This window comes from Monomorium pharaonis, chromosome 5 (genome assembly GCF_013373865.1).
Source record: "Monomorium pharaonis isolate MP-MQ-018 chromosome 5, ASM1337386v2, whole genome shotgun sequence".
Lineage (NCBI taxonomy): Eukaryota > Metazoa > Arthropoda > Insecta > Hymenoptera > Formicidae > Monomorium > Monomorium pharaonis.
The window spans coordinates 15,746,375-15,773,154 of record NC_050471.1 but is presented as its reverse complement, the minus strand read 5'-3'; the positions used below and the strand labels follow the sequence as shown (position 1 = coordinate 15,773,154).

The window sequence follows — 26,780 nt, the reverse complement described above, 5'->3', positions numbered from 1 at the left end:
TTTTCTGATTACATTTTAATTCATTTTCATAATATGCCTATTACATCATAGATGGAAATACAGCTGCGTCCAATTTGAAGATTAGTATAACACTATGTGTGATACAATCAAATAAGTATATTACACAAAATTTTTATTTTTTATTGGAAATAAGTTCAGAGATAAGTTAATACTTTGTGTTATGATTTATTTTTAGTTATTATATTAAAAGAAAGAAGAAAAAACACTTTATTTGAACCTAAATTAAAAGAATAGAAAAAGATAAAAAGAAATAATAAATAAAACTAATTTTGACGTCAAATTCAATTAAATTCGATAATTGAGAGAGTAATAGTTTGATTATGATTTGTTAAGGTTAAATTAACTTTATATTATCTTTTGTATTATTCTTATAATAAAAATATTCTGTATATAATTATATATTCTTTAGAAAAAAATTATTTTTTAAACGAAACAAAAATATTCTTTAAAATAAGATTATTTTTTAGAAACAAAATTATTAAATTTTTTTTTAATTATTGTGTTGTCTGGACTATCGCTCCTCTCCATGATCTTGAAGAAGACAGAAAATAAAAAAGGGCAAACATCAAAAGGAGGCGCGTTTATCTTTTATCTCGCTCCATCGAGACAACAGAGAGATGAGATAATCCAGCTGAAGTGAGCTTGTGAAGATTTGAACCGATCTGAGCCAATTCTCAAGAACATGTTTTTTTTCCATACATGCTATTATTTCTATTACATGTCAAAAAAATTGACAATTATTTTACACAAAATTTTTTTAGGCAAGAATTTTTATTCAAAAATACTTAAAATGAACATTTTTTAAACATCCAAATATTAATGTATTTTGAACGTCCAATAATGTACGTTTTTAAAGCATTTGTATTACGTCCATGGACGTTTGGACAAGATAAAGACCAAAATCGGATGTCCATTAGATGTGTGCTGTCTGAGTGACCGCTGCGCATGCTCAAGTAAAAGTACATGGCCATTTCAAACGTGGGCAAATTGAACTTCGTGCAATGTATCCCGTGACCATTCCGAACGTGGTCATTTTGGACGTGGCTGTTTCGAACGTGGGCAAATTGAACTCCGTGCAATATTTCCCGTGGCCATTCCGAACGTGGGCAAATTATATCCACTCCACCAACCTATTAGAATGCGTTGGAGTGAGTAGGAGCATATCGGAGCATGGTGACGCGAACAAACTATAAGTCATGTTGAGTGAGTCTCAGATGTGTACAGTGTAAAACGGACACCACCAATCAAATTGTATAAATTTATCTCAATTTTAACTAAACCAGTAATCTGATTGGTGGTGTCCGTTTTACACTGTGCGCATTTGGGGCGCTTCTGTCATGTTTATGTGCTGACTGTTTTAAATTTTTAAGGTTGTAGATGGCGCAGTTGACTTTCGATATTTACAAAAAATAATCGAATATCGGTATATCGGACCTCCAAAACATTGGCAGTTAATAATCGATTAATCAACAAAAAAAAAATCGGACGTTTCGATTAATCGGTCAACATCGTTCATCCCTAGCAACTAAACAAATCTCCACCACACTTGGCCGGGCGACGACGATAATAACGACGATTACGACGTTTCTTAATTAGATTTACTTTTGAGCGAAAAACTTTAATCGCGATATCTTCGTTCGTGAGTCACGTAGCGGAAAAATAAAAACACTTTTATTATATAAATCGGATGCAAACTATCCATTAAGCCTATTGAAAAATCTATCGAGTCAGTCGTTATTGAGAATCCGATAATTACGGATTTTCGCAACGTCTCGCGTAAAAGAAGCAGCTGTGGTACCTTGCGTTGCGCATACACTTGGCGCGATGCACTACTGTGTCTCTTGATATTAGAACATAACGGATTAATCTTAATTACATAATATCCAACGTATTACACAATATAAAGCATAAATGCATATAAGGAAAAAAGCATATATACGTATGTGCGTACGTACATTTTCATTATTACAAATGCGAATATTGATTAATATAAAGCCAAATATATTTGTAATATTTAAAAATGCAAATGTAATATAACAAAATATATAATATCAAGAGAAAAGTATAAAATATAAACTGCAATAACTATTTGCACAATTATATTATTTACACTATATGCACACTTTGATAATAACGATAATATAATTATATAATTTAATTTAATGATTTTAAAATATTAATTAAAAAATATTATGAAGTAAAAATAAAAGAAAGAATAAAGGAAACGGAGAAAAAAGTTTGAAATAATTGTTACAAACGTAATTTTATATAAATAAAAATTGTTTGTTAGGCAGAAATAAAAGTATACCAATATATATTGCATAAGTAAGCAAAATTGCTAAAAAAAAATTTACTAGTGTTAATATCTAAAAACATATCTCTTTTAAAGAAATCAATACAGAATTCGTTTATAAATGTCTTACATTTATGGTACATATTTATTACAAAGATGATGTTTATGGAAAAAATGTGTTATACAAAGCGATTTTTTACATCAAGAACAAGTTATTATAGCTATTTCGTCACAAAGATTGCATTACCGATATACCGATTTTACTTTAAAATTCTCTTGAAAACAAAAGTCTACTGGTATTCCAAATTATATTGGTATAGTCTGCAGGTATTTATCGTATACATTTTGTACGTATCTACTCTTAGTCTACGCATATTTAAATACATTTTGAAACCTGGGCGACGAGAATTTTGATGGTGTGTCAATGACTGTAATTTCAAGATATTATTTCTATTATGAAGATCTAAAGCCAGATCCAACAACATAGTATTAGAAAAGTATTTAATAAAATTCTTCCACAACCGGAATCCTTATATGTCTAATGGCTGCATTTTTTCCGTTCTACCAAGGATAGTTAGGAAAACAGTATCTGTTGCAGAATCTGGTTTAATTTCTGAAATTATGTCAGGACAATGTCCACTCCACGAACCTAACAACAATATTGATTGTGGCCCGACATCCGGAAAAAATATTTCCTTAAGGGGGCCGTCTACATTAGAGGGTAAAAAAAATCGATTTTTTTTCTTGCTTAAATCGATAGTATTTCATCCGTAGAACATGCTCCTGAAGTCCCAAGTATAGATTCAAATTGTATCAGGCCGAAATGAGCACGTGCAGTGCGCACGTCCCGAGCGCTCCGAACGGGACGGCAAGTAAAAATCCCTAACAGTCTTTGAAAATGTACATTGCCTGCTCGGAAAGAATTACTTGAGAGGTGTTTAGGTGGGTATACACAAAATGCCAATGAAAGTTTTAATGCGACGATTTGGCAACTAGCCCCAAAACACTTCCATTGCGGCCGCAAAATCATTGAAATTGCTGCCTACATAGCTGCTGGAATTTTCAATGAAGGCTATTTGTCGGTTCTAAGAATCATGTCATGCATGGAAATAATTATTAGACCAGTATGTAGAAATGTTGCAGATAGAATGAACGAAAATCTCACGATTAGCCAAAATCGTCGTAGCAGATCTGTTGCACAGGAAACGCGTACTTACGACAAACAATGGCTGTTGGAGAAAAATGAATTGTATGAGGACACTGAGGACATTTATATGGAGCAGGGATAGTAGATTAATCGAAAAGTACGGATAAACAATCATTAGCAAGCTTTTATCAACCTTTTTCTTTGATTGGAAACTTTAAACGCGTTTTTCTCGAAACCACTTTTTTCGGAACTGCGTACATGATTTAAAAAAAACTAATCGACGGATCCACTTCTATTTTTTTTAAATTAAAGGTTATTAAATTATCTTCTGTGTGAACCTAAAATATAAATTAAAAGTCATGCAAAAAAAAGTTATTTAAAAAAAAAGTCAAAAATTTTTTACAAAAAATCAAATTTTTTTTCAAAATGCCATTTTTATAAATTTTTTGTAATAAATGTATGGTTTTCTTAGGTTCACTTAGAAGCTCATAAACTTTACAAAAAACTTTGGTTTTTTTTCTTTTAGTCGATTCTACTGGATGTTATCGTGTACGCAGTGTGGAAGGAATTTTTTAAGGCAGTTGTGCGTTTTTGCTTACAACTTATAATGAAATAAATAAAATTTTATAACAAAAATTGTTTTGAGTACCTAAAGATATGCACAATAAGTGAAAAAAAATCGCAAAAAGATCTATTGCTTAGTTTCATTAAAAAAAAATCATAAATTAGTGCTTAATTTTAGCCTCCTAATGTAGACGGCCCCCTTAAGCCAAGTTTTTACATGATTTGATATTAATTTGCCTAATTTTGAAGCCATAATAAAGATGTTAGACGCGTTGAATAATGTTTCTTGTACTCTCAGACTAAATGTTGCTGTAATTTCTTTTAATACTATGAAAAAAGGTGATAATAATCTGCCATCAGCCGAAATAGTCGGTTGAATTGTATAGATATGCGTGATTGTTGATATGTACTACAGATTCTACGTTTTTAATACCTTTTTGAGTTAAACTATGACCAAAATGAAATTTTAACTGAAATCCACTCTGACCCGAATTATAAATATTTTCCACACCATTTATTGATTTATATAATATTTTACATTTGTAATAAATGTATCACATTTATTTTCTAAATCAGATTAGTAGAGACTTTTTTGTAACAAATTTCGTTATTTTTTTAGACGCAATATTATGTGCCTCTTTGAATTTTTTTACCTATGGCTCTGAAGTTTTGAATCCTGCCACATTTTCTTTTTGTGATCGAGAAGCTTATCGAGTGATGTCAATGTCATGAATGATGATTTTTCGTCCAAGTGCTTCGTTATAACGGTCTAATGTGTATTAAGAATTTTTTAAAACTTTTTTCAATCCTATTACCACCTTGAATGATTTGATTTTCTCATTGTTGTAATCGTCGTATAGATGTAACTTTTCTAAATTTTTGCTCAACTCTTTGAAGTGATCTTGGTTTTGTTTTACAGCTTTTTTAGTATTCTACAACTTGCCTCTTATAGTTGATATTGTTTCTTCAACTGAATCACAAATAACTTCTTCTGGAAAATAGATTTTTTCTTTATCCGCCTTTAGTAAATCTATTTTTTCTGCTTCTGGAAAATCTCATACTCATCATAAAAATTAAAAATTTTTTCCTCTTTTAATTGAAATTGTTTTTTATTTTTTAATTCTGACAGCATACTTTCAATTTTTATATTCACTTTTCTTTCTTGCGAAGTTATTGAAGTATTCGGATAATCCAAATCATGGAAGGTTATTATAAGTAGAAATATCACATTGTAAGGATTAAATCTCAGCATTCTGAAATATTAAAATTAAATATATATCTCAATTTTTTATTATATATAAAAAGTAATACACTTCAAAATTTATAGAATTGTCTTTTTGTGATAATTATGCCATCTCTTACTTTACTTTTTTTTAAATAAATATAAATTAAAATGAATTAACCCATCAAAACCGAATAATAATTATAAGGAGACCACAGTACAGACATCAAAATAAATATTTTAAAATTTAAAGTAAATGAAAAATACTTTTGTAAACAAAATAGTTGTGTTAATACAGATAATTACAAAAAATTTGTTAAATCATCAATCACAACATTTATTGTTATGATTGCTTTAAAAAATGATTTTTTTAGAAATACGAAATCAGAATAATATGAGAAGTGACAAAAACTGGATGACGGTGACAAAATTAAACAGCACACTTTTTTTATTATTAATATAATAAATCCTTTAAGATTAAAAAATCGATCTATTTTAATATATATTATACATAATTGGTATTTTAATTCTTGCTCTATCCGTTTCCGTATTTTGGCATTTAATCCGTTTCTGTTATATTATTAGGGTGTACTTCCGAAAAGGTGAAACCTCCGATCGCGCTGAAATTTTAACCAAAGCTTACCCTTGATTAGAGAAGGAAGTCCCTAAAAGGATTTTCACCGACAAAGCTTTGTTTGCCCTTTATCACTTCCTAAAGTTGCAAACATTTTTACTGTATATCTCTGAAAGTATTGATTTTAGAGAAAAATGTTTCAAACAAAAAATGAAGCTCATAAAAGGCTCTACAAAAAAGGTTATATACATTTTTTACGTAAACCTATTATTTTGGCAGTTATAATAACTGTTATGAAATAAAATAATTTTAATTTTAGATTAATAGGATTTTACTCGTATAAACACACGCGCGCGCGTGGATGGGTCTATTGTAGGCACTCTCCTGGCGATTAGAGTTAGGATTACAGTAACAAATGCGCACGGACCAAATGCACACGGACCAAATGCGCACGGATCAAATGCGCACGAACTTACCACATTGATTGCAACTTTTCAGGGCACCCCTACCGACGGGGTGGGTACAAGAGGGAGGAAAGCCCCATTTCCACCCCCCCCGCGCGCGCGCGCGCGCGCGCGTGTGTGTGTGTGTGTGTGTGTGTGTGCGTGCGTGCGTGCGTGCGTGCGTGTGTGTGCGTGCGTGCAAAATGCAGTGCAAATTTCAAACTTGTGTATAATCAACACAAAACATCGTATTGACATGTTTTTTTCTTTAAATTGCTTTAAAAAAATGAGCTTTAAGGATTTGGATTAATATTAGTAAGATTTTAACAAAAAATTTGTGAAAATGATAACAAACTTTTACTTAAAAAAAAGTTTGATTTTCATGCAATATAAGAAAGTCACACTTAACAAGTCAAACCTTTCACCTAGTGATTCTTAAAGTAAAGTCTTTGCCCTTCAATTTAAAAAAAAGTTCATATAATTTGGATAATTTTTCGCAAAGTTACGTTACTTCGAAAATTGCCTAAAAATTCGGTCAAAATTTTTTTCCCGTTTTTTTGCGCCAGTGAATATGCATTTATACTTTATATCGTGTAATCCGTTGGGTATTATGTAATTAAGATTAAGTTTTTATGTTCTAATATAAAAATATACGCAGAAGAGACACTTATCAAATGTGACGGAATTAAAGAAAGAACGCAACACTACTTTAATTTTTGTTCTTACAAAATTTTCAAAATTTTGCAAAAAGGATGGGGTGGGGTAAATTAAAGTTTAAATTTTTTGAAAAATATAAGTATCATTATAAAGGGTATAAAATGCTATAAAACTTTTATATAGAACATTTTTTCATAATCCTTATATTTTCAAAGATATTTGTCAAGAACGAAAAAAATACCTTATTTTCGAGGGATGGTTTCAACCCCCTAAACGTCGAGATACGCAGCTAAAAAAATATGGATCTATATTTTTTTTATGTTCTACAACATATCCAAAGCTCATTAAAATCGGTAAGAGACACTTCCGACCGTTCCCTTGTCAGTAAAGCACACGGTTTTGAAATTGCTCAGATTGTAGGGATAAAACTTAGTCGGATCTCACTTGTGAGAATGAAAAATGAACGTGCATTCAACTGAGATGACGTCACAAATGAAAATTATCTGAGTTTTGATGTAAATGGAAAGCAGGTAATATCGACAAGCGGTTAATTCAAAGCAATTTTATATTGCGACGTTATATGTAATTATCCGGATATGAAACTAAATGGGATCTTTTGTCAAGCGTTTGTGACGAAAATTTTCTTTTATGTCTTTTCGATAATGGCTAACATGTCTGCATATATTTTTTTGTGTAATTATAATCACAGCTATACTCAATTCAGCTTTCTCTCACATCGTACTGCGTACGACCCGTACAACCTAACACGGCTGATTACAATTATAGACTAAGGTAGACGGAACATTAGCTGTCGATCAGGATGAGAGGGGTTTGAAATTTGTGTAAGGGGGTAGCTGGGGTATTCCATGCGGTCATTGCACATCCATGCTCGATTAATGTTCAATTAATGCTTCGGTTATGATTCGACTATGGATCATTTGCGACATTATGATGTAGTTGCGATCGACGGAATTAGCCAAACCACATGTACTCCTTCTCTTATCACGGTTTTTAAATACTTCTCTTGAAAGACTTCGTCTATGACTACGCTAAACTTAGATTACGATTACGATTTAAAGTTGGAATGTATTCCGGTGTATTATTGTCGCCAGCGTCACCATTTGGTACATTTTTAACACATTTTCGTCTCACTTAAAATTACAGAGATCAGTTTTTTGGTTCTAATCTTCATAGTAATTGTAATAATATGCAGTGATAAATTTCCCATATATTTATTATTTTGAAAATTCTACCTTATATATTTTGTTATAAAGGTAATATCATATATAAGAATTAATGATAATATAATGCAAATATGTGTATCATAATTTCTGAGAAAAATATATTTTGTCCATAGATGAAATAGATAACAGATATAGACACACATTACGCAGTAATATAACAGTAGCATAACATTAACATTATAATTTTATAAATGTAATATAACATGTATGTAACAGTATGTTACGTTGATAAATGTAAAATTATAACATTAATGTTACATGTTACTGTTAGTTAATATTTACCGAGTAAGATGGATATTTATTAATATTATATGTAAATTATATTATTAATTATATTATTGTGTAATGAAGTTTTATTAATCATGATACAGAAATGTTTTTTGTTTAATTTAATTAGAATAAGCTTCAAATTTATACGTATAAAAAAATAAGTTTTACAGAAAATAATATTTTTAATAAGTAATGTGCGTGCGTGCGTGCGTGCGTGCGTGCGTGCGTGCGTGCGTGCGTGTGTGTGTGTGTGTGTGTGTGTGTGTGTGTGTGTGTGTGTGTGTGTGTGTGTGTGTGTGAAGGAGAGGCAGGGGGTATAAATTATAAATTACTATTTTGTTTTATTTAAATAACAGTAAATATTTATGTGACAGTTTTGTCAATATAACTTTGTTACCCATAAAGACTAATAACTACCAATCATGTTAAGTAGAAATTCTTCCAATAATATATAATTAATATTTTACTAAAGAGGGAAAAAAGATTTCAGTTAGGAACCTGTATGGAGATATAGAACACTACACAACAAATATTCTGAAAATTGTTTTTATCTCTAAAAAATAAAAACCAAATTCTCTTTAGCGGATGCTGCACATTATTATCGCAAAAAGTATCAATAATATCTTCTGCATGTATAGTATTATACAAAAGTATCAAAAATATTTGTAAAAAAATCTCTGACTCTTTGCAAAAGGAGTAACCTCCTTTTGGATATGTAACGATTGGATACGCACGATTGGACACCGCATTATTGGATACCGCACAGTTTTCTAGTGAAAAACATGAATATATCATGACAGATTATCTAACCTTAGAAACATTTGACAGAAAAAAAGCGTTGCTCTGCCAGAAAAAAAAGTGAATTTCAAACGTCTATATACGTATTTTTACAAGCATTGTTTTGCGTGGAAAGTCATAAACCTATGTGGTGCAGATAATGCTTCGCACGCACGCACATACACACGCACGCACGCACATACACACGCACGCACACACACACACACACACACACACACACACACACACACACACACACACACACGTGCAAGGGAGGCCTTTGGCTCCCGTACTCACTCTGTCCAAGTCGCTAACCCATGCAAATTGTATTGGAAATCCGCAAACACATATGAATGCGTGTGTGTATATGTGTGTGTGTCCCCAATCATGCGGTGCCCAATCGTACCGTGTCTAATCGTGCGTGTGCAATCGAATCGTGTCCAATTGTTATGTGTCCAAACGGAATACTTCCTTGCAATTTTGTGCATTGTACAAATATTATAAAAGTATTAGAACAAATAATATTAGCTAATCAATATCGTAAAAGTATAACCAAGTTACGTGCAAAAGAATTATGGGACTGAAATTTGTGACATTCGCGAGTAGTTTACAATTCTGGCACAGTTTAACCATACTGTAGTTAAATTGTAATTCTGAACATAGGCGATATAACTTTACCCACCAAACACAGAATATTGCAGCAATATTGCGGCAATTTTGTAATATTGCTGTAATATTGCTACAATGTTATAACACTGCCGCAATGTTGCTGTTATGTTCTGTGTTTATTGGGTACATATACATACATACATTATGTCAAATATTAAATTCAGTTGCGTTATTTGAAAATCATTTAACTTTTTTAAAAGTTATATTAAAATTAAAAGATTAATACCTAGCATATTTTTTTTAATGATAAAGAATATACACTTATAAAACTTTCGGCTTGTAATACTGAAATGCAGCTTTTATGATAACACAAATGATAAACACTAATGATCAAATGATGTTTATATTAACAATAAATAAAAAATTAATTTTGACAGTTACACCGAGAGTTCAAAGTATACGAAATATTGTGAATTTCATATAACCTCACATGTAATCTGTCTTTGAATGACTTCGTTCTTTCTTTTATACAGTATATGTGCGTGTATGTGTGTGCGTGCGTCCGTGCGTGTGTTATGTACGCATGTGTGCATAGTGACATGTATTTTAAGGAATCTGTACTAAGTAAATATTTATTGTAATTTGATATTGTTAATCAGATTGCTTTACGAATACATAAAATGTTGTTTATTGCCAAAGACTTACACAAGTTATACGGTAAAATCTTTGTTAATATAAATAAATTTATACTTATCCTTTCTCAATTGTTTTACGAAATGTATGGCAATTATTTTATATGTGTAGAAATAATCTACGACAATATCATGAAAATTCTTTATAAATAATAAGTTTTTAACTAGCAACTGCTAATTAATTTTCGATAACTAGATTTTCGAGAATTAGCAAAGAATCTCTTCACGAATACATATAATGCAAATGTGTGCATTTGTAAATATATTTTTATGTTTATTAATAATTTAAATTATATTTCTTTAATAATCATATTTTATATTAATTTTTTGGATATGAGGCTTGCAGCATGGTACTATAATGTAATTATGTATTATTGAATTTATCATTATAATAAACTGTTAGAGATGTGTGTATATGTGCGTGCTCGCGCGTGCGTGTGTGTACAGTTTATATTATGATAAGACATTTTATTACTTGATTCTAATTGAGATATCTGTACGCTATAACACATTGATATATAACAATGTTAATAAAATATTTTGTTATAATTATTTGTTTACTATTATATTATATATAAAAATGCTATCTACGTATTATACTCTTGGCAAAAAAATTTTTTATATGTCTATAATATGTATTTAAGAATTTTAATTTTTATATTTACGAAAGTTAAAAAACAAAAGTGTAAGTGGAAACATCAGACTATTAGAAAAAGATAGAAATCCAAGTAACCTGGCTGTTATTGTCTATTCATGCATGTGCAATGCATAGTTTTTAATATTTTATGCTAATAGAACGGACCCCAAAGAGGTGGAGAGAATAAAGCACACGACACTGATAACAAAACATTTATTAATTTTTAAAACCTATATTTTCTTTAACATATAACTTTATATTTTTTATTACGCTAATGTACTTTCCGGACACTATACGTTCCTCTCTGCACATGCGCTAAAACAAGGACAGCCAGATTACTTTTGTTTCTTTCTAATTGCCTGATGCTCTTTTAGGTGCTCCCGTGCTCTATTTTATCTTCTTTCTGGTGTGACCACAGCGAAGAAGTGTCGGTTAAGTGTACTTCTCGATCATGTAGACTATCTTTACTATTATTCTTATTATACCATATTATACCACATGGAGTAAAATAACGTTTGTGACTTTCCACGCGAAGCGAAATCTACCCACCTCCCCCTGCTTACAGAGCAGAAAGACGAAGTCTCTTCCTCTGTACCCCGTCCACGCATTTTCTACACCCTACCCTCTGCCCTGTTTCAAAATTAATCAAATCGAAGCAAGAAATTAGAAAAAAAATTTGTGTATAACTTAAAAACTAAGGCCGAGCGGCGGTAACATGTATAGGGAAAAATTGTTCAGAATAATGACCCTGACAACATATATTAAAGTCATTAAAATTTATGAGGTCGCTCTTATTGTGCATAATTACCGATAATTGCATGAGTTTTTCAGAAATCAATTTTTAACTTAGGTTTCAATTTAATCAGAACATAACTTTGACTGAATTAGTTTTGTTCATGTAAACTTAAACTTAACTAAATTAACCTTGAATTGATAAACTAAATTAATTTTACAATTCATTAACTTTAATTTGGAAAAATAATAAAGAAATAAATAATATATTAAATAATGCAGTACGTCGCATACTGATATGACAAGTTGGTCTACAGTTGACATTAATAACAGTGCCATGGACATAGAAAATTATACAATTTGTTTAAATTTATCATTAATTTCGACAGAAGTTTTAAAATTAAAATTATTATTAATAAAATGGAATAGAACAAGATGATAAAAATTTTCAGAAATATTGTGTTGTGTTCTTTTGGTGCAACAAATGTATTTTTGATTCCTGCCCAAGGAATTGGAACTCGCGAAAGGAGTGCTGGTGATGACCAGGTCCACAAGTCACAGAAAGACACTCGTCTTGTATTAAAATATGTTTATTTCTATTAGCGTACAATTCAGCTCTCAACACACATGGTCGTCGGAGATGCCACATCGTATTGCACACATCGCGATAAGATACGGCGCGCGGTGTTAGCTCGTTACTTGGTCGCTCCGCTTAGCGCAAATCGTGCAGTAAGGACCTCCGTGTTAGCTCCGCTCGGTCGAGATTCGTTTTCCCGGCTAAGTCCCAAATGTTAATTTATTTAAGACCCGCACTTAATATTCACTTGCGGGAGACGCGTAACGGCGTGATTGATTAGTTACTGACCGCTGTCTGCTAATGGGCAGCCGCTTAAATAATGCTGCAAGATCCCAATAAAACAGTACGTGATATCCGCGTTAATGCTACGTGGATCAGCATCGTGAAATCCACATGAATTTTCGAGTGGACATCCACTCAAAAACTAGAATCTATGTGGATGCGATTATAATCCATGTGGATTCGACGTAGAAACCACGTAAAAATTTTACGAATTTTAGAAACATTCTCGAATATATACTCTCTAAATTTCTTGGAGTGAAATATCACTCCAAAAGAATGGAATTTTACTCTAAGCGATAGTGAAATATGGCCCTAAAAAGTCGCAACCCATGTGGTAAGTCCGTTTGTTACTGTGTCCGTTTCGCACTGTGTCCGTTTGTTATTGTGTCCGTTTTGCACTGTGTCCGTTTTGCACTGTGTCCGTTTTGCTACTGTATCCGTTTGTCACTGTGTCCGTTTCACTCAGCTGGTGAGTCCGTTTATTACTGTGCGCATCCCTAGGACGCTCCCTTTGGTGACAAGAGGAGCAGAGACTTAAGCGGAGGCAAGATAGCGGAGGGGACTACACAAGGTAGGGGGGTAACAGCTCTGTACTCCACGATCTCGACGGTCGTATACGGAACGGCTCGTCACACCTCCCCCTCGGCAGACCCTGTCTATATGTACAAAAATGTATGCTTTATTTACGGATATACCAGGACCCGTCGGGCTGGTGTTTTATCACAATGCGGTGTCCGAGGGCTTGGTGGCGGTAGCAGCGGCCTGGCCGGATTTGATTCCACGGGATGGTCCATAGGACGTCGCCGGTGATGACGGACGATCCGGAGGGCGGCGGAGTTAGCGGTGATGGCAGTGCGGGCACTGGTGATGACTGCACCGCCGTTGACCCAGTATAGTACCCGGATGTTGACGGTGGCATCGCCATTGACAGCGGTGGTCGGATGAAGTACCCTGCGGTTGGTAGCGGCGCTGGCGGAGGTGTAGGCAGCGGCGGGCCCTGACTTGGCGGCCTTGGTGTTGGTTGGTTCGGTTCGGTGGCCCGTGGCGGTGGCTCAGCTGGTTGCACGGCCGTAGCTGGTGGTGTGGCCTCCTTTTCAGCGGTATCCTCGTCGTCGTCGTCCAGGTCGGACAATGTCGACCAGAACGTGGCGAGCAGCGTCGGTCGTCGTCGGCGGCAAGTAATGCCCCGGTATACAGCCGTTCTTGCCGGGAGCGGACGGTCCGCCTTCGGATCATCGGTGGTCGGCGTGGTCCGAACGGTCGTGATAAAGTCGACGTCGAGGCTGGTGTAGCGGTATCGAGCGAGCCGTTGTTGCGTTGCTAGTTTTGTGCCGGTAGTCGGGTGGACGCTTCGAACGGTTTGGTGTTCACCGGGATGCGCGGTGGTCGAGGTACGGGCGAGGCAGTCACGGAGCGTGCTCCTTACTCGAGCCATACTGACTACTTCCTCGCTTCTCTTCTGTTTCGGCCTGATTCATTGCACCCTTTTATACCCAGTGGTCTTATTTTGGTTCGACGTCCGGATTCTCCTTCAGGTCTTTAACGTGCGCGGTCTCTAGTATTCTTATGTTTTGGTCGCGAAGTCGTACTATAACGGGTGATATATGGCGGTCGATTATGTACCGGCGTATCGGGGCGCCAGTTTTCCCGCGAAGTGGGAGAGTCCCGTTAGCACACGGTGCAATGGCGCACATTCCGATAGCACACATAAAAATTTAGTAAATTTCCGATAGCGCACATTCCGATAGCACACGTCCCGATATCGCACAGTAAAAAAGGCATATTAGCCCGATAGCGCACAAAGTAAAAAGCGCATTATTTCGATAGCTCACATCTCTATAGCGCACATTTCGATAGCACACATAAAGATTTAGTAAATTCCCGATAGCTCACATCCCGATAGCGCATAACCCGATAGCGTACATCCCGACAGCGCATATCTCGTTAGCGTACATTCCGATAGCGCACATCTCGTTAGCGCACATCCCGTTAGCGTACAACCCAATAGCGCAAATCCCGATAGCACACATCCCGTTAGCGCACATCCCGTTAACGCACATCCCGATAGCGCACAGGTCAAAATAGATATAACACGCTGAGTGAATACAGTAACAAACGGACTTACCACATGGGTTTGCGACCTTCTACGCGAGGTCCACCCACACTCCCTCCTCATCCCTGCTTACATTCGACTAAACACTTTATGCCTATAAACTTTCATTCAAAATTTTGCACGACTTTATTTTTGTCTGATTGACACTGTGTCTGTTTTTACTGTGTCCGTTTTATTGATCCTGCTGTGTCCACTTTGATCTGTGTGCATCTGGAACTCACTCGCGCTATTGGGATATGCGCTATCGGGATGTGCGCTATTGGGAATTTACTGATTTTTTATGTGCGTTATCAGGATGTGCGCTACCGGGATGTGCGTTATCACGTTGTGCGCTATCGGGAATTTACTAAATCTTTATGTATGCTATCGGAATGTGCGCTATCGCGAATTTACTAAATCTTTATGTATGCTATCGGGATGTGCGCTAACGCGATTAACACTATTGAGATGTGCACTATCGGGATGTGCGCTATCGAGAATTTACTAAATTTTTATGTGCGTTATCAGAATGTGCGCTATCGGGTTGTGCGCTATCGGGATGTGCGCTATCGGGGATTTACTAAATCTTTATGTGTGCTATCGGGATGTGCGCTAACGCGATTAGCACTATCGAGATGTGCACTATCGGGATGTGCGCTATCGAGAATTTACTAAATTTTTATGTGCGTTATCAGAATGTGCGCTATCGGGTTGTGCGCTATCGGGATGTGCGCTATCGGGTTGTGCGCTATCGGGATGTGCGCTATCGGGTTGTGCGCTATCGGGATGTGCGCTATCGGGAATTTACTAAATCTTTATGTGTGCTATCGGGATGTCCGCTATCGGAAATTCACTAAATCTTTATGTGTGCTATCGGGATGTATGCTATCGGGAATTTATTAAATCTTTATGTGTGCTATGAGGATGTGCGCTATCGAGAATTTACTAAATCTTTGTGTGCTATCGGGATGTGCGCTATCGGGATAATACGCTTTTTACTTTGTGCGCTATCGGGATAATATGCCTTTTTTATTGTGCGATATCGGGACGTGTGCTATCGGGATGTGCGCTATTGCACCGTGTGTTAACGGCACGCTCTCCGCGAAGTTCTCCTGGACCTTGAAGAGCGGATGTTCGCGGCAATAGACCTGTCTTCCGATCTCGGGTCTCCAGTCGCGCCTCCGTAGATTGTAGTAACGCGCTTGTCTTGCCTCTTCTTGGCGGCGCCTCGCGATTTCGAACTGCTCGCACAGTTTTTGAATTTGTTGCGCTCGCGCGGTAGGTCGGCCGGCTGGTATGGCCTCGCCTAGGGTTTGTTCGGTTCTTGCTCGCAACGTGCCGGGTGCAGTGAGCTCTCGGCCATATGTTAACATTGCTGGCGTGTACCCGGTGCTTTCGTGGGCGGCGGTGTTGGCGGCGAACGTTAGCTGTGGTAAGTGGCGGTCCCATTGGTGGTGATTCTGTTCGATGAACTGCGCGATCCTCGTCTTTAGCGTCCTATTTGCTCGCTCGACTGGGTTACACTGTGGCCAGTACGGCGGCGTTTTTCGGTGTTCGATGCCGGCCTGTGCAAGTAGATCGCGGAATTCCTGGCTCACGAACTGGCGTCCGTTATCAGTAATGATTCTCCGGGGGCATCCGTGTTGCAGAACGATTTTTTCGTTGACAGCTCTTGTTACTGCGGCGGTGGTGGCTTGGCGTAGCGGCTTCGTAGTTATCCACTTGGTAAAAACGTCCTGGCATACCAAGATCCAGGTATGTCCTTCAGATGACCTCGTAGCGGCCCCACGAGGTCTATCGCTACTACCATGTTCGGTGCGTCCACAGTGGCGTGATGCATTAATCCGGCTGTTTGCTGTTGCGACGGTTTATGTTTTCGGCAATTCGTGCAGCGGCGTACGTATTTTGCCGCTTGCTGGAACATTCCTGGCCAATAGTATTTCTGCGCCAGTCGAGCCAATGTCTTTGCGATCCTTAGGTGGCCGGCAGTAGGGGCATCGTGGCATTCTTTCAGCACCTCTTCTCTCTGCGATAGCGGCACGCACAGTTTCCATGCAGACGGGTCGTCGTTGTCTTCGGTGGAATGGGTGAAAATGGCGGTATAGACTGTCGTTTTGTACCATGTAGTCCGGTAGCTTGTTCGGGTTTTCTCGGACGATCTGTATCATTTGCTGGTACCACTTGCATGTTGACGTGATGGCCGCCAGTGCTGTCTTTATTCGTCTCATCCCCCCCCCCCGTCTAGGAGCTGATGTGATAAGGCGTCGGGCACGTAAGGCGCCTTTCTGGTACTGCACGTCGAAGTCGTGCTGTTGCAGGGCCACCGCCTATCGCGCTAAACGGCCGGTCAGATTTTCTAATGAGCGGAGCCACCGAAGGAAGAAGTGATCGGTGATTACTGTGATGTATCCTCCCAGGTACGGTCGCATCTTTTGAATCTCTCATACAACGGTGAGGCACTCCTTTTCAGATAGTGGAAAATAATCCCGAGAATGATTCTAAATGAAATCCGAGGACACATTTTCCAATTTGTCTTTGCATCGTGTTGTACTAAACAAATTGCATACTGCTCGGTATTTGTGACGACGTACGAAAGGTACATCGCAAGACGAATCGGCGTGAATCAATCTGCGGTTTCTCGGATTTCATTTGTGATCATTTTAAGGATCATTTACCACTATCTTTGCATCGTGTTATACTAAACGAATTGCATACTGCTTGGTTTTTCTTCTGATAGAAAACAGTGTAGAAATATAAAAATGCGTCCAGTGAGTGCAATTCAGCGTGCCCAGATTATTGCACTTTTGGGGGAAGGATTTTCCCAAAGGTACGTCGCAGGACAAATTGGCGTGAATCAATTTTCTGTTTCTCGGATTTGGGCTCGCTACCGACAAACGGGAGAATTAGAGCCAGCAGAAGGACAAGGACGGAGACGTATGACGACTGCACGTGAAGATCGTGCTATTAGGCATTTTGTAGAGAGAAACCCGGTAACCACAGCTTGCCGAATTGGCGATGCAGTTTTACCGGGACGACAAATTAGTGACCAAACACTGAGGAATCGATTGCACGAGGTGGGTTTGAGATCACGAAGTCGTGTCCGTGTGCCTTCTTTAACAATCACACATCGACGTGCTCGATTAGAGTACGCACGAAGTCACATCAAGTGGACAAAAAGACAATGGGCAAATGTACTCTTTACCGACGAGTCACGATTTTGTCTCTTTGGTAATGATGCACGTGTTCGTGTCTGGCGTCGTCGTGGACAACGTTTTGATCGGGCATGCGTTGCTTCTGTTAGGGCATTTAATAATGGCTTGGTAATGGTCTGGGGAGGAATAACGTCAAGGCAACGCACAGATCTTGTCATTATGCCACCGCCAGGAGTGACAGCAGCGCGTTATATTGATGAAGTTTTGAGACCTCATGTGGTTCCAATGAGCCAACGAATGGGGAGAAATTTTGTCCTTATGCACGACAACGCGAAACCTCACACCGCAGCAGTTACTCGCGAGTTTTTACGAGAAAATGAAATCCAAGTGCTACCACATCCTGCGGTCAGTCCAGATTTAAACCCCATAGAGCATATCTGGGACATTATGGGTCGCAGGTTAAGAAGTTTGGTCCGACCACCAACTAATCTTTAAAATTTATCAGAAGCTCTAATCAGAATTTGGAATGAAATTCCTCAATAGGAAATTAGAGCATGCATAAACATGCGCACGCGGCTGCGAGAAGTGATCGCACGAAGAGGAGGTAATACGAGTTTCTAAATTTCTTTTTAGTGTTACAATACATACACCAATACACATATACACGCGCGCGCGCGCACACACACACACACACACACACAGCAGAGAGGGTTTGGAGTCGTTAAATACCGTGGGAGTGACGAACCATGGGGTCCTTATCTCTGCTGACCCACACACCGCACACACGCGCGCGCGCGCACACACACACACACACACACACGATGTGCAAAATCCGATCAGCAACCTCCCCGTGGTGTACATCGGATAATGCTAATGCTGGCGGTAGGTCAAAAATGCACTGGTATCTTTGAAACGCCGTAACTTCGCGGAAAAAAATTGCAGAAACTTTTTTTTTTAATTGTAGGGAAAAGTTCAAACTTTATTTCCCTGCAAGTGGAAACCGCGAGAAAAATTCTAGGAAATCTGTGCAGTCCGCCAAACTTTGCAATTTTCAATATGTCAAACATGTCCTCAAATTTTAAGGGTTTACAGTGGTAGAGATGCATTATACCTAAAATACTCAGTCGGGCGCTACGTAGTGCGGTTGCCGTTCTCTTCCCTTCCTATCTCTCTTGGTGAGACCCGTAGGCCTGCTGAGCGACTGCTGGCCTCCATGAAACGTCAATGCGACGCTGACGCCCAGTTCGGGAGCCTGTATCGGACCTTCCTGAAAGAATACGAGAAGCTACAGCACATGGAACCGACAGCTGAACACGCTGACGCAACCAAGCAGAACTTATGCTACTTACCTCACCATGGCGTGCTTCGGGACACGAGCGCCTCCACCAAGCTCCGAGTCTTCAATGGGTCTCAACGCACTAAGTCTGGTGAGTCTCTCAACTCGCACTTGCTTGTCGGGGCCAACCTGCTTCCGCCTCTCGCTGACGTACTGTTGCGATGGCATCGCTACGTCATGGCAACGGACATCGAGAAGATGTATCGCCAGATCCTTGTGGCACCCGAGGACAGAGATTTTCAGCGCATTCTATGGAGGCACTCACCAAGTGATTCGATCCGCGAGTACCGCCTTAATACTGTTACTTACGGCCTCGCGTGCGCTCCGTTTCTTGCTATCCGCACTCTCCGCCAGCTCGCCGACGACGAGGAAACGCGATTTCCACGCGGCGCCGCCGTGCTGCGCCGCGATTGCTATGTCGACGACATAGTGACCGGGGCCCACTCCAAGCAAGACGCAGTAGTGGTGCAGAAAGAGCTGCGCCAGCTGTGCACGGCGGGCGGGTTTTCCTTGCGAAAGTGGAGCAGCAACTGCCCGGACATATTAGTCGGAATTCCTTCAGATCACTGCCTCTTAGCCGATTCAGTCTCCTGGAAGCACGAGGGTCATGCAACTCTGGGGCTGCATTGGTATCCAGCCGAGGACGCGTTCTCGTTCTCAATCAAGCAGCGTTCCATCTCCAACTACACCAAGAGAAGTGTGCTCGCTGAGACCGCCCGGTTGTTCGATCCTCTTGGGTGGCTGGCTCCCGTCGTCAATCGGGCCAAGATTCTGATCCAATCTACCTGGTTGCAGAACCTTGAATGGGATGCTCCTCTTCACCCGGGAGATGTTCAGCAATGGCAGCAATTCTTCCAAGAGTTGCCGCAGCTCGCCTCCATCCGAGTCAGTCGCTGGGTGAGTGGCGGTGACGAAAACTCAGGATTCGAACTGCATGGCTTCGCCGATGCGTCGGAGCGAGGCTATGCAGCCGTCGCTTACCTCCGTGTGGCTCAGACTGACGGACTTCGTCTGCATTTGCTGGCGGCCAAGACGAAGGTCGCCCCGATAAAACCTGTCTCCTTGCCGCGACTGGAGCTCTGTGCGGCCTCATTACTGTCTGATTTAATTATCCACGTTCGCAACACGTTGAGTTTGTTTACAGCTCCTGTTATCTTGTGGTCTGACTCCAAGGTCACATTTGATTGGATACGAGGCCACGCTTCTCGGTGGAAAACTTACGTGGCCAACCGGGTTTCACGCATCCAGGAGCTCCTTCCAGAAGCCTCCTGGCGCCACGTTCCAGGCAGAGACAACCCAGCTGACTGCGCATCCCGAGGAATCTCGCCTAGTGAACTCTTCAAACACCCACTCTGGTGGACCGGCCCTTGCTGGCTCAGCAAGGACAGAACGGAGTGGCCATCATCCTCTTGGGAGCCCGCTACCGAGCAGTGTTGTTCCTGGGGCCGCTTTTTCTCGCGCACGCGCGTTGGCGCGTTGGTAGTGAAGTAGAAGTTCATGAAAATAACGGTCCCGTTAGACCCTCGATTTAGATATTCTTAAAAATTATCTAAATTAAAAATTATCTAAATTAAGAAATTGAAAAGAAAGCAGTAGTAACACGTATATATGTACATATTGTAAATTTTAAAAAATTATCTAAAATATTATTAAATTTTCCAAGCAAAAAAAAGAAAAATATAAATACACGCGTGCGCGCGCGCACACACACACACGCGCACACAAAAATAGTTATAATAGAAAAAAGTAACTAAAGCAGAGAAGGGTATTAAAATAATTAATTACATCATGTATATATTTAAAACAAGAGACATTTATTTGGCAGAATTAAAAAGGAATACCAACATTTGTTGCAAGGGTAAGGAAAACTGCCAAAAACCTTACCAGTATTCAATAAGAAAGTACATTATTATTCACAAAAGAAAACAATATTTATATGTAATTAAATGATTATATTTATTATAAACCAAATGAATATCAATGAATAACTAAATGAATAACTAATATCACAATAAAAAAAATGTTAATATCACAAATATTTTCATAGTTAATCTCTATAAACTTAACTTACATGTGACAAAATATCTTAAATATGCATATATATTAATATTTAATACTGAAACAGTAAATACTCTTTTGTTAACAAATCTCAGCAAATATCATAAATTATATATATTTAATAACGCAATATAAAAATTTAAGTAAAAGGAAATATTGTACAAAGGTACTGCACATCTATAAAAATAAATACCTAAAAAAAACAATTATTATATATACTATAATAAACGTAAAAGGAAAAAAATTGGCTAGATTACTGCAACTTGACGTTAAGGAAAACACTAATAAATATAAATGTACGTTAAATTAAATAATTAATAAGTGTGACTCTACGTTAAGCAATAATATTATATAAAAATTAGAAAAGAAATATTAAGTGCCATCAGACGAAGTAGATTGTTGTGCATATAAATTTTCCGGATCATGTAGTTCGAAATGTTTACAATCGGGTTCAAAATTTACACAATTAATATTTTTTGTTTGGAAACTCGAGCGAACAATGGAAATTGCGGAAATTGTTTCATTGGATAATTTATTTTTCTTTTTATTTTTAACATCTGTAACTATAGAAAAAATCCGTTCCGCTTCGGCATTTGAATGTGGAAATGTTAAAACTATATCAACTAATAATTCTAAATTTAAAAATATTTTTTTATCATTACAGTCTTTACATTCTAGTATTTTTTTCCACATTTCATCGATTTCTAAAAAAGCCAATTCTTTTTTCTCTAAATCGGTAAAAACTGATGGTAAAGTTATCCATTCGACTGCTAATTTTGTTATATCTATTTCTATTATTTTTAGGTGCTCAACAATACTACTTAAATCTCTAATTTTTAATCTACCTTTATCAAAAAGAGCTATTTGAGGATCCAAGAAAGATAATTGTTCAAAAAAATAATTATTGTAAAGCAAACGTTTTGTCATTTCGCGAATTGCTGTTTTATAAAACTCTAAGCATTTTAACCTAATTTCCCGCGCGCATTCCAAAGATAACGTAGCCAAATGTTTTTCACATTCAGGTCCTACATGTATTTGATCTAAAATGTCAGATATTATTTTCATCGTCTACATTTATAGTAACGATGTGTTCCAAAACCTCGGGGATCATAAAATTTGTCGCAATTTGCCGAATTATTTGCTGACTATTTTGATATAATTTATGAATTAGAATTTTGCGCGATTGAAAAATAATATTAAAATTGTTTAAAAAATGTAAGGAATATTTCAAAAACAATAAATAAGCTTTAATGGAATCATCGTTTAATTGTGTTAAAATAATTTCTGCAGATTTTAAATTATCTTCAAATATTGCTACATTAAAATAATTTTGCAAAACTTTCCAATTATCAAGTAACCTAACAACACATTTGTGTAAAGCAAGCCATCGCGTATTTGATAATTTAAGCATTTTATTTTTCTCTACATTAAAAAACTCTTGAAATTCAGCTAAAATTGCGGCTCTCTTTGCACTACCTGAAACGTAAGTAGCAACTCCTCGAATTAAATGTTCACAGGACTGTGGTAATTTTTCGCAAGATTTACTTGCAATTATCGCGGATGAATGGCAAATGCAATTTAATAAAACTACGTTCGATACTTGTAATTGTAAGCGAGAAAAAAAAGAATTATTGCATCCAGTCATTACTGATGCATTGTCGCTTGCCATTGCAACAATATTTGTTATTGGAATTTGTTTATTTTCTGAAAGTTTTGTAAAAGATGCGAAAATTTTGTTTGCTGAACAGTCTGTGGCATCTAAAGACACTAATGCTAATAACTTTGTTTGAACTTTCTTATTTAAGGGCGAAACAAATTGTACAAGAACACACAAAACTTTTTTATCACATATATCTGTACTCTCATCAATTAAAATTAAAAATTTTTGTTTTTGTAAAATATTAACAATTTTTCCCGTTTTACGTTCAGCAATTACGTTTTTAACTATACTAGTGCACTTACGTCGAGCCATTGAAAGAGCCTGCGCAATTTTTGAATCAATAAAAATTTTTTTTAATAGAGGAATCAAATGATCTGCAGTATTAAATGCGACATTGTGTTCTGCATAAAATGCAGCTAACTTTATTTCCGCGCGTTTAATTTGATCCATATGCGAAAGAGAACTTTCGTTATTATCGAGGCTTTGATTTTGACATGTTGATCGTGATATATGTTTGGACCTTTGTGAGTGTCGCACTAAATCTGTTTTACAACTGATGGCAGTGTTACATAATGTACAAAAAGCTTTATCCTCTGTAGGATGAGGAGCCAACCATCCTTTGAAACAATCTTCATCTAGCCAAGAATCTTTAAAATTTCTAATTTTTCTAGTGGCTCCTTTTGAATTCTTTAAATCCATTATAAAAGAAATATTTTAATTGGTTGATATTAATTTAAAAAATGTATATATATTTTAATAATTAATATGAAATTTAATAAGAAATTTAAATTTTATAATAATAATAAATAATATATAAAAAAAATTATTTAATAAAATATCTCAAAAACATAAGTAAATTAACACACTATTAAAAACAATTAGGAGAACAATTTATTTCTTCAAAAGAAGAGCAAAAGAATTACATTTTCAAAAGTACAAGTAAACACTGACCAAAGAAATACCAAAAAACAAAGCTAACGAATATTCCATACATTAAAAATTTTAATCTTAAATTTATCTGTAATGAATAGTCTCCTAATTGTTTTAAATAATATATCATTTTACTCATTTCAACATATCTACTTACCTACTTACCTAACTTCTGCCTCTGCCTCTACCTCTGCCTCTGCCTCTACCTCTGCCTCTGCCTCTACCTCTGCCTCTGCCTCTGTCACTGATGAGATTCCGCCAAATATCGTTACCCGCCATGAGCGTCAGAGCATGTACGTTCCTGAACTAGCCGTTACTACGTCGCGCATGCGCGAGAAAAAGCGGCCTCAGGAACAACACTGCCGCCGAGATCATCGAGTGCCAAGCCTCATCGCACGTCGCCCGCATCGAGGAAGTCGCCGAACTCGACGCCTTGACTAGTGTCTCCGCGTTTCACAGGCTTCTTCGCGTCACCGCGTGGTGTCTTTGCTGGCGGCGACCTTGGGACGGAGCGGCGGTGCCGGATCGTTCCGGATCCAGGCTCGAACCGGACGAGCTCAACCGAGCGCTTCACAGGTGGCTCCGACTTGTCCAAGAACTGCACTATCCCGCTGAAGTCGCAGCCGCCAAAATCAATCAAGCACTCCCTAGTCGAAGTCGGTTGACGGCTTTGAACCCGTTCCTGGATGGCAACGGAATTCTCCGAGTTCGAGGTCGACTCCGGCACGCACCGCTTTCCCACGACGAACGACACCCTATGATCGTCCCGCCGCGATCGCACTTCACTCGCCTCCTTGTGGAGTCACACCATCGCCGCACTCTCCATGGCGGAGTGCAACTGACGCTCGCTAGCCTTCGCGACAGATTCTGGCTCCCTCAGGGACGCGCTGTGGTCAAGCGAGTGCTGCATCGATGCGTCGTGTGCGCTCGGTGGCGAGCCACTCCTCTGCAGCCACCCATGGGCGATCTTCCGCGAGGCAGAGTCAATCCAGCGTGGCCTTTCTTGCACACTGGAGTGGACTACGCCGGGCCCATTTCCATTCGAACCAGCAAAGGACAAGGCCAGCGAGCTCACAAAACCTTTATCGCCATCTTTGTTTGTCTAAGCTCCAAGGCCGTGCACATTTAGGTGGTGTCAGATTACACAGCCGACGCCTTCCTGGCAGCACTTCGAAGATTTACCTCACGGCGGGGCTTGTGCACCGACCTTTACTCTGACTGTGGCACTAATTTTATTGGCGCAGACAAGCAGCTCAGGGACTTCTTTCGCGCCTCATTCTCAGCCAGCATCAACATTGCCAACGCCACTTCTAATGACAACATTCGATGGCACTTCAACCCACCGTCTGCGCCGCACTTCGGTGGCCTCTGGGAAGCTGCGGTGAAGTCAACCAAGCACCACATGCGGCGTGTCATCGGCGACTCGACACTCACCTACGAGGAAATGAGCACATTTCTTACGCAAGTGGAGGCGTGCTTAAACTCCAGGCCACTACAACCACTCTCCGATGACCCCGACGACGTATTCGCACTCACTCTAGGTCACTTACTGATCGGCGGTCCGCTCATCTCCATCCCGGAACCTTCACTTACCAGGGCAGTCGAATCTTCCCTGTCTCGCTGGCAGCACCTGTAAAGGATGTGTGATCACTTTTGGCAGCGGTGGTCACGCGAATACCTACACGCTCTTGCAATTCGTCCTAAAGGGCACAAGTCCGATCATACCCTGCAAATAGGATCACTGTGCCTCATCCGATCGGAGACAACTCCACCAAGCCGATGGCCTTTAGCCCGCGTCACAAGCCTCCACCCCGGTGAGGACGGCGTCACGCGAGTAGCGACCGTCAAAACAGCATCAGAGCTCCTACGGCCTCTCGTCAAGCTGGTTTTGCTGCCGGTGGATAACGTCGACGCTTGGACAACCTAAACCTGTTAACCATGAAATGGCATCCTCGTAGCTTACCGTGTACGCGCCTTCGCGTTTCCGCCCTCTCCATATCACTCCTCTTTTCGTGCACATGAACCACCACGTGTCAACAGCGTCTTTCATTCATCATAACACAGACTCGTCTTAAGTACGACACTGCGCATGAATCGCATCCGCGACCTAACCCATCAATCAATCGCAGATCGATAATCGACCCGCGCCACCAGCGAGATGTCTGCCGCTCCATCTTACTTCGTCGCAGCGCGACGAAGCGGGCGGGAATGTTCAAGACCCTGCGTGAATCTCCCAACATTAAGAGATTCACGCAAAACGATGCTCGGAGGGCAACGGGAATTCGGCGGCACACATCGTGAGCTTGACGAATATTTATTGTTTATCCGCTTAATCCCATTGTTTTCTCCACGCTAAGAACAGGCTCACACTGTGTGCACTACACGGTCACCCGTTGCCGAGCTGCACATAGCGCGTTGACTCTTGTAGCGCCGCTTTCGGGATGCGCTCGAGAGCCAATCGCGGGTAAAGGCGCGAAGGCGCGCATGGCAAAGGCGCTCCAGAGCGCGAAAAGGAGCTCCTCCTTTTGCCCCTTCGGTCGTCGCGATGTTTTTGAAGAGTTCGTCACTCTCTTGAGAGAACTCCGCCGATTTAGTAAAGGTCAACGGCAGTATCCTTTCCGGAGTCAAGTCTGAAAACGTCTCGCGAACCTTACCCGCTCCGCGCGCGAGTGATAATCTTCGCGATTAACATGCCTACAATTAAGAACTCGACATCAAATGTAAATAGATTCAGTTTTTGTGTGACATTAAAATACATTGGATGAAACTAATTATAATTGACATATATTGACTCAACCGCTTTCCTCCTCC

General features: G+C 38.8%; 3 protein-coding genes across 3 annotated transcripts; 2 read left to right on the top strand and 1 right to left on the bottom strand.

The window, feature by feature from the left end:
* Nucleotides 1-13,420: 13,420 nt before the first annotated feature.
* Nucleotides 13,421-14,176, bottom strand: LOC105828835 (leucine-rich repeat extensin-like protein 5). The gene has a single exon (XM_012667373.1). It carries the CDS (start codon nucleotides 14,174-14,176, stop codon nucleotides 13,421-13,423), a length of 756 nt encoding a protein of 251 aa, XP_012522827.1.
* A 5,322-nt stretch (nucleotides 14,177-19,498) lies between these two features.
* LOC118645766 lies at nucleotides 19,499-20,812 on the top strand. The gene has a single exon (XM_036287473.1). It carries the CDS (start codon nucleotides 19,499-19,501, stop codon nucleotides 20,810-20,812), a length of 1,314 nt encoding a protein of 437 aa, XP_036143366.1.
* A 4,115-nt stretch (nucleotides 20,813-24,927) lies between these two features.
* LOC118645765 lies at nucleotides 24,928-26,743 on the top strand. Its single transcript, XM_036287472.1, has 2 exons — nucleotides 24,928-25,065; nucleotides 25,099-26,743. The coding sequence occupies exons 1-2, from the start codon at nucleotides 24,928-24,930 to the stop codon at nucleotides 25,603-25,605; spliced, it is 645 nt and encodes a 214-aa protein (XP_036143365.1). The 3' UTR covers nucleotides 25,606-26,743.
* Nucleotides 26,744-26,780: the final 37 nt, after the last annotated feature.

Coding starts and splice junctions, on each gene's coding strand:
- LOC105828835 (XM_012667373.1), bottom strand. CDS start 14,176: ATGGCTCGAGTAAGGAGCACGCTCCGTGACTGCCTCGCCCGTACCTCG.
- LOC118645766 (XM_036287473.1), top strand. CDS start 19,499: ATGGCAACGGACATCGAGAAGATGTATCGCCAGATCCTTGTGGCACCC.
- LOC118645765 (XM_036287472.1), top strand. CDS start 24,928: ATGGGCGATCTTCCGCGAGGCAGAGTCAATCCAGCGTGGCCTTTCTTG. Junction 25,066..25,098: donor AAACCTTTATCGCCATCTTT/GTTTGTCTAAGC, acceptor GTGCACATTTAG/GTGGTGTCAGATTACACAGC.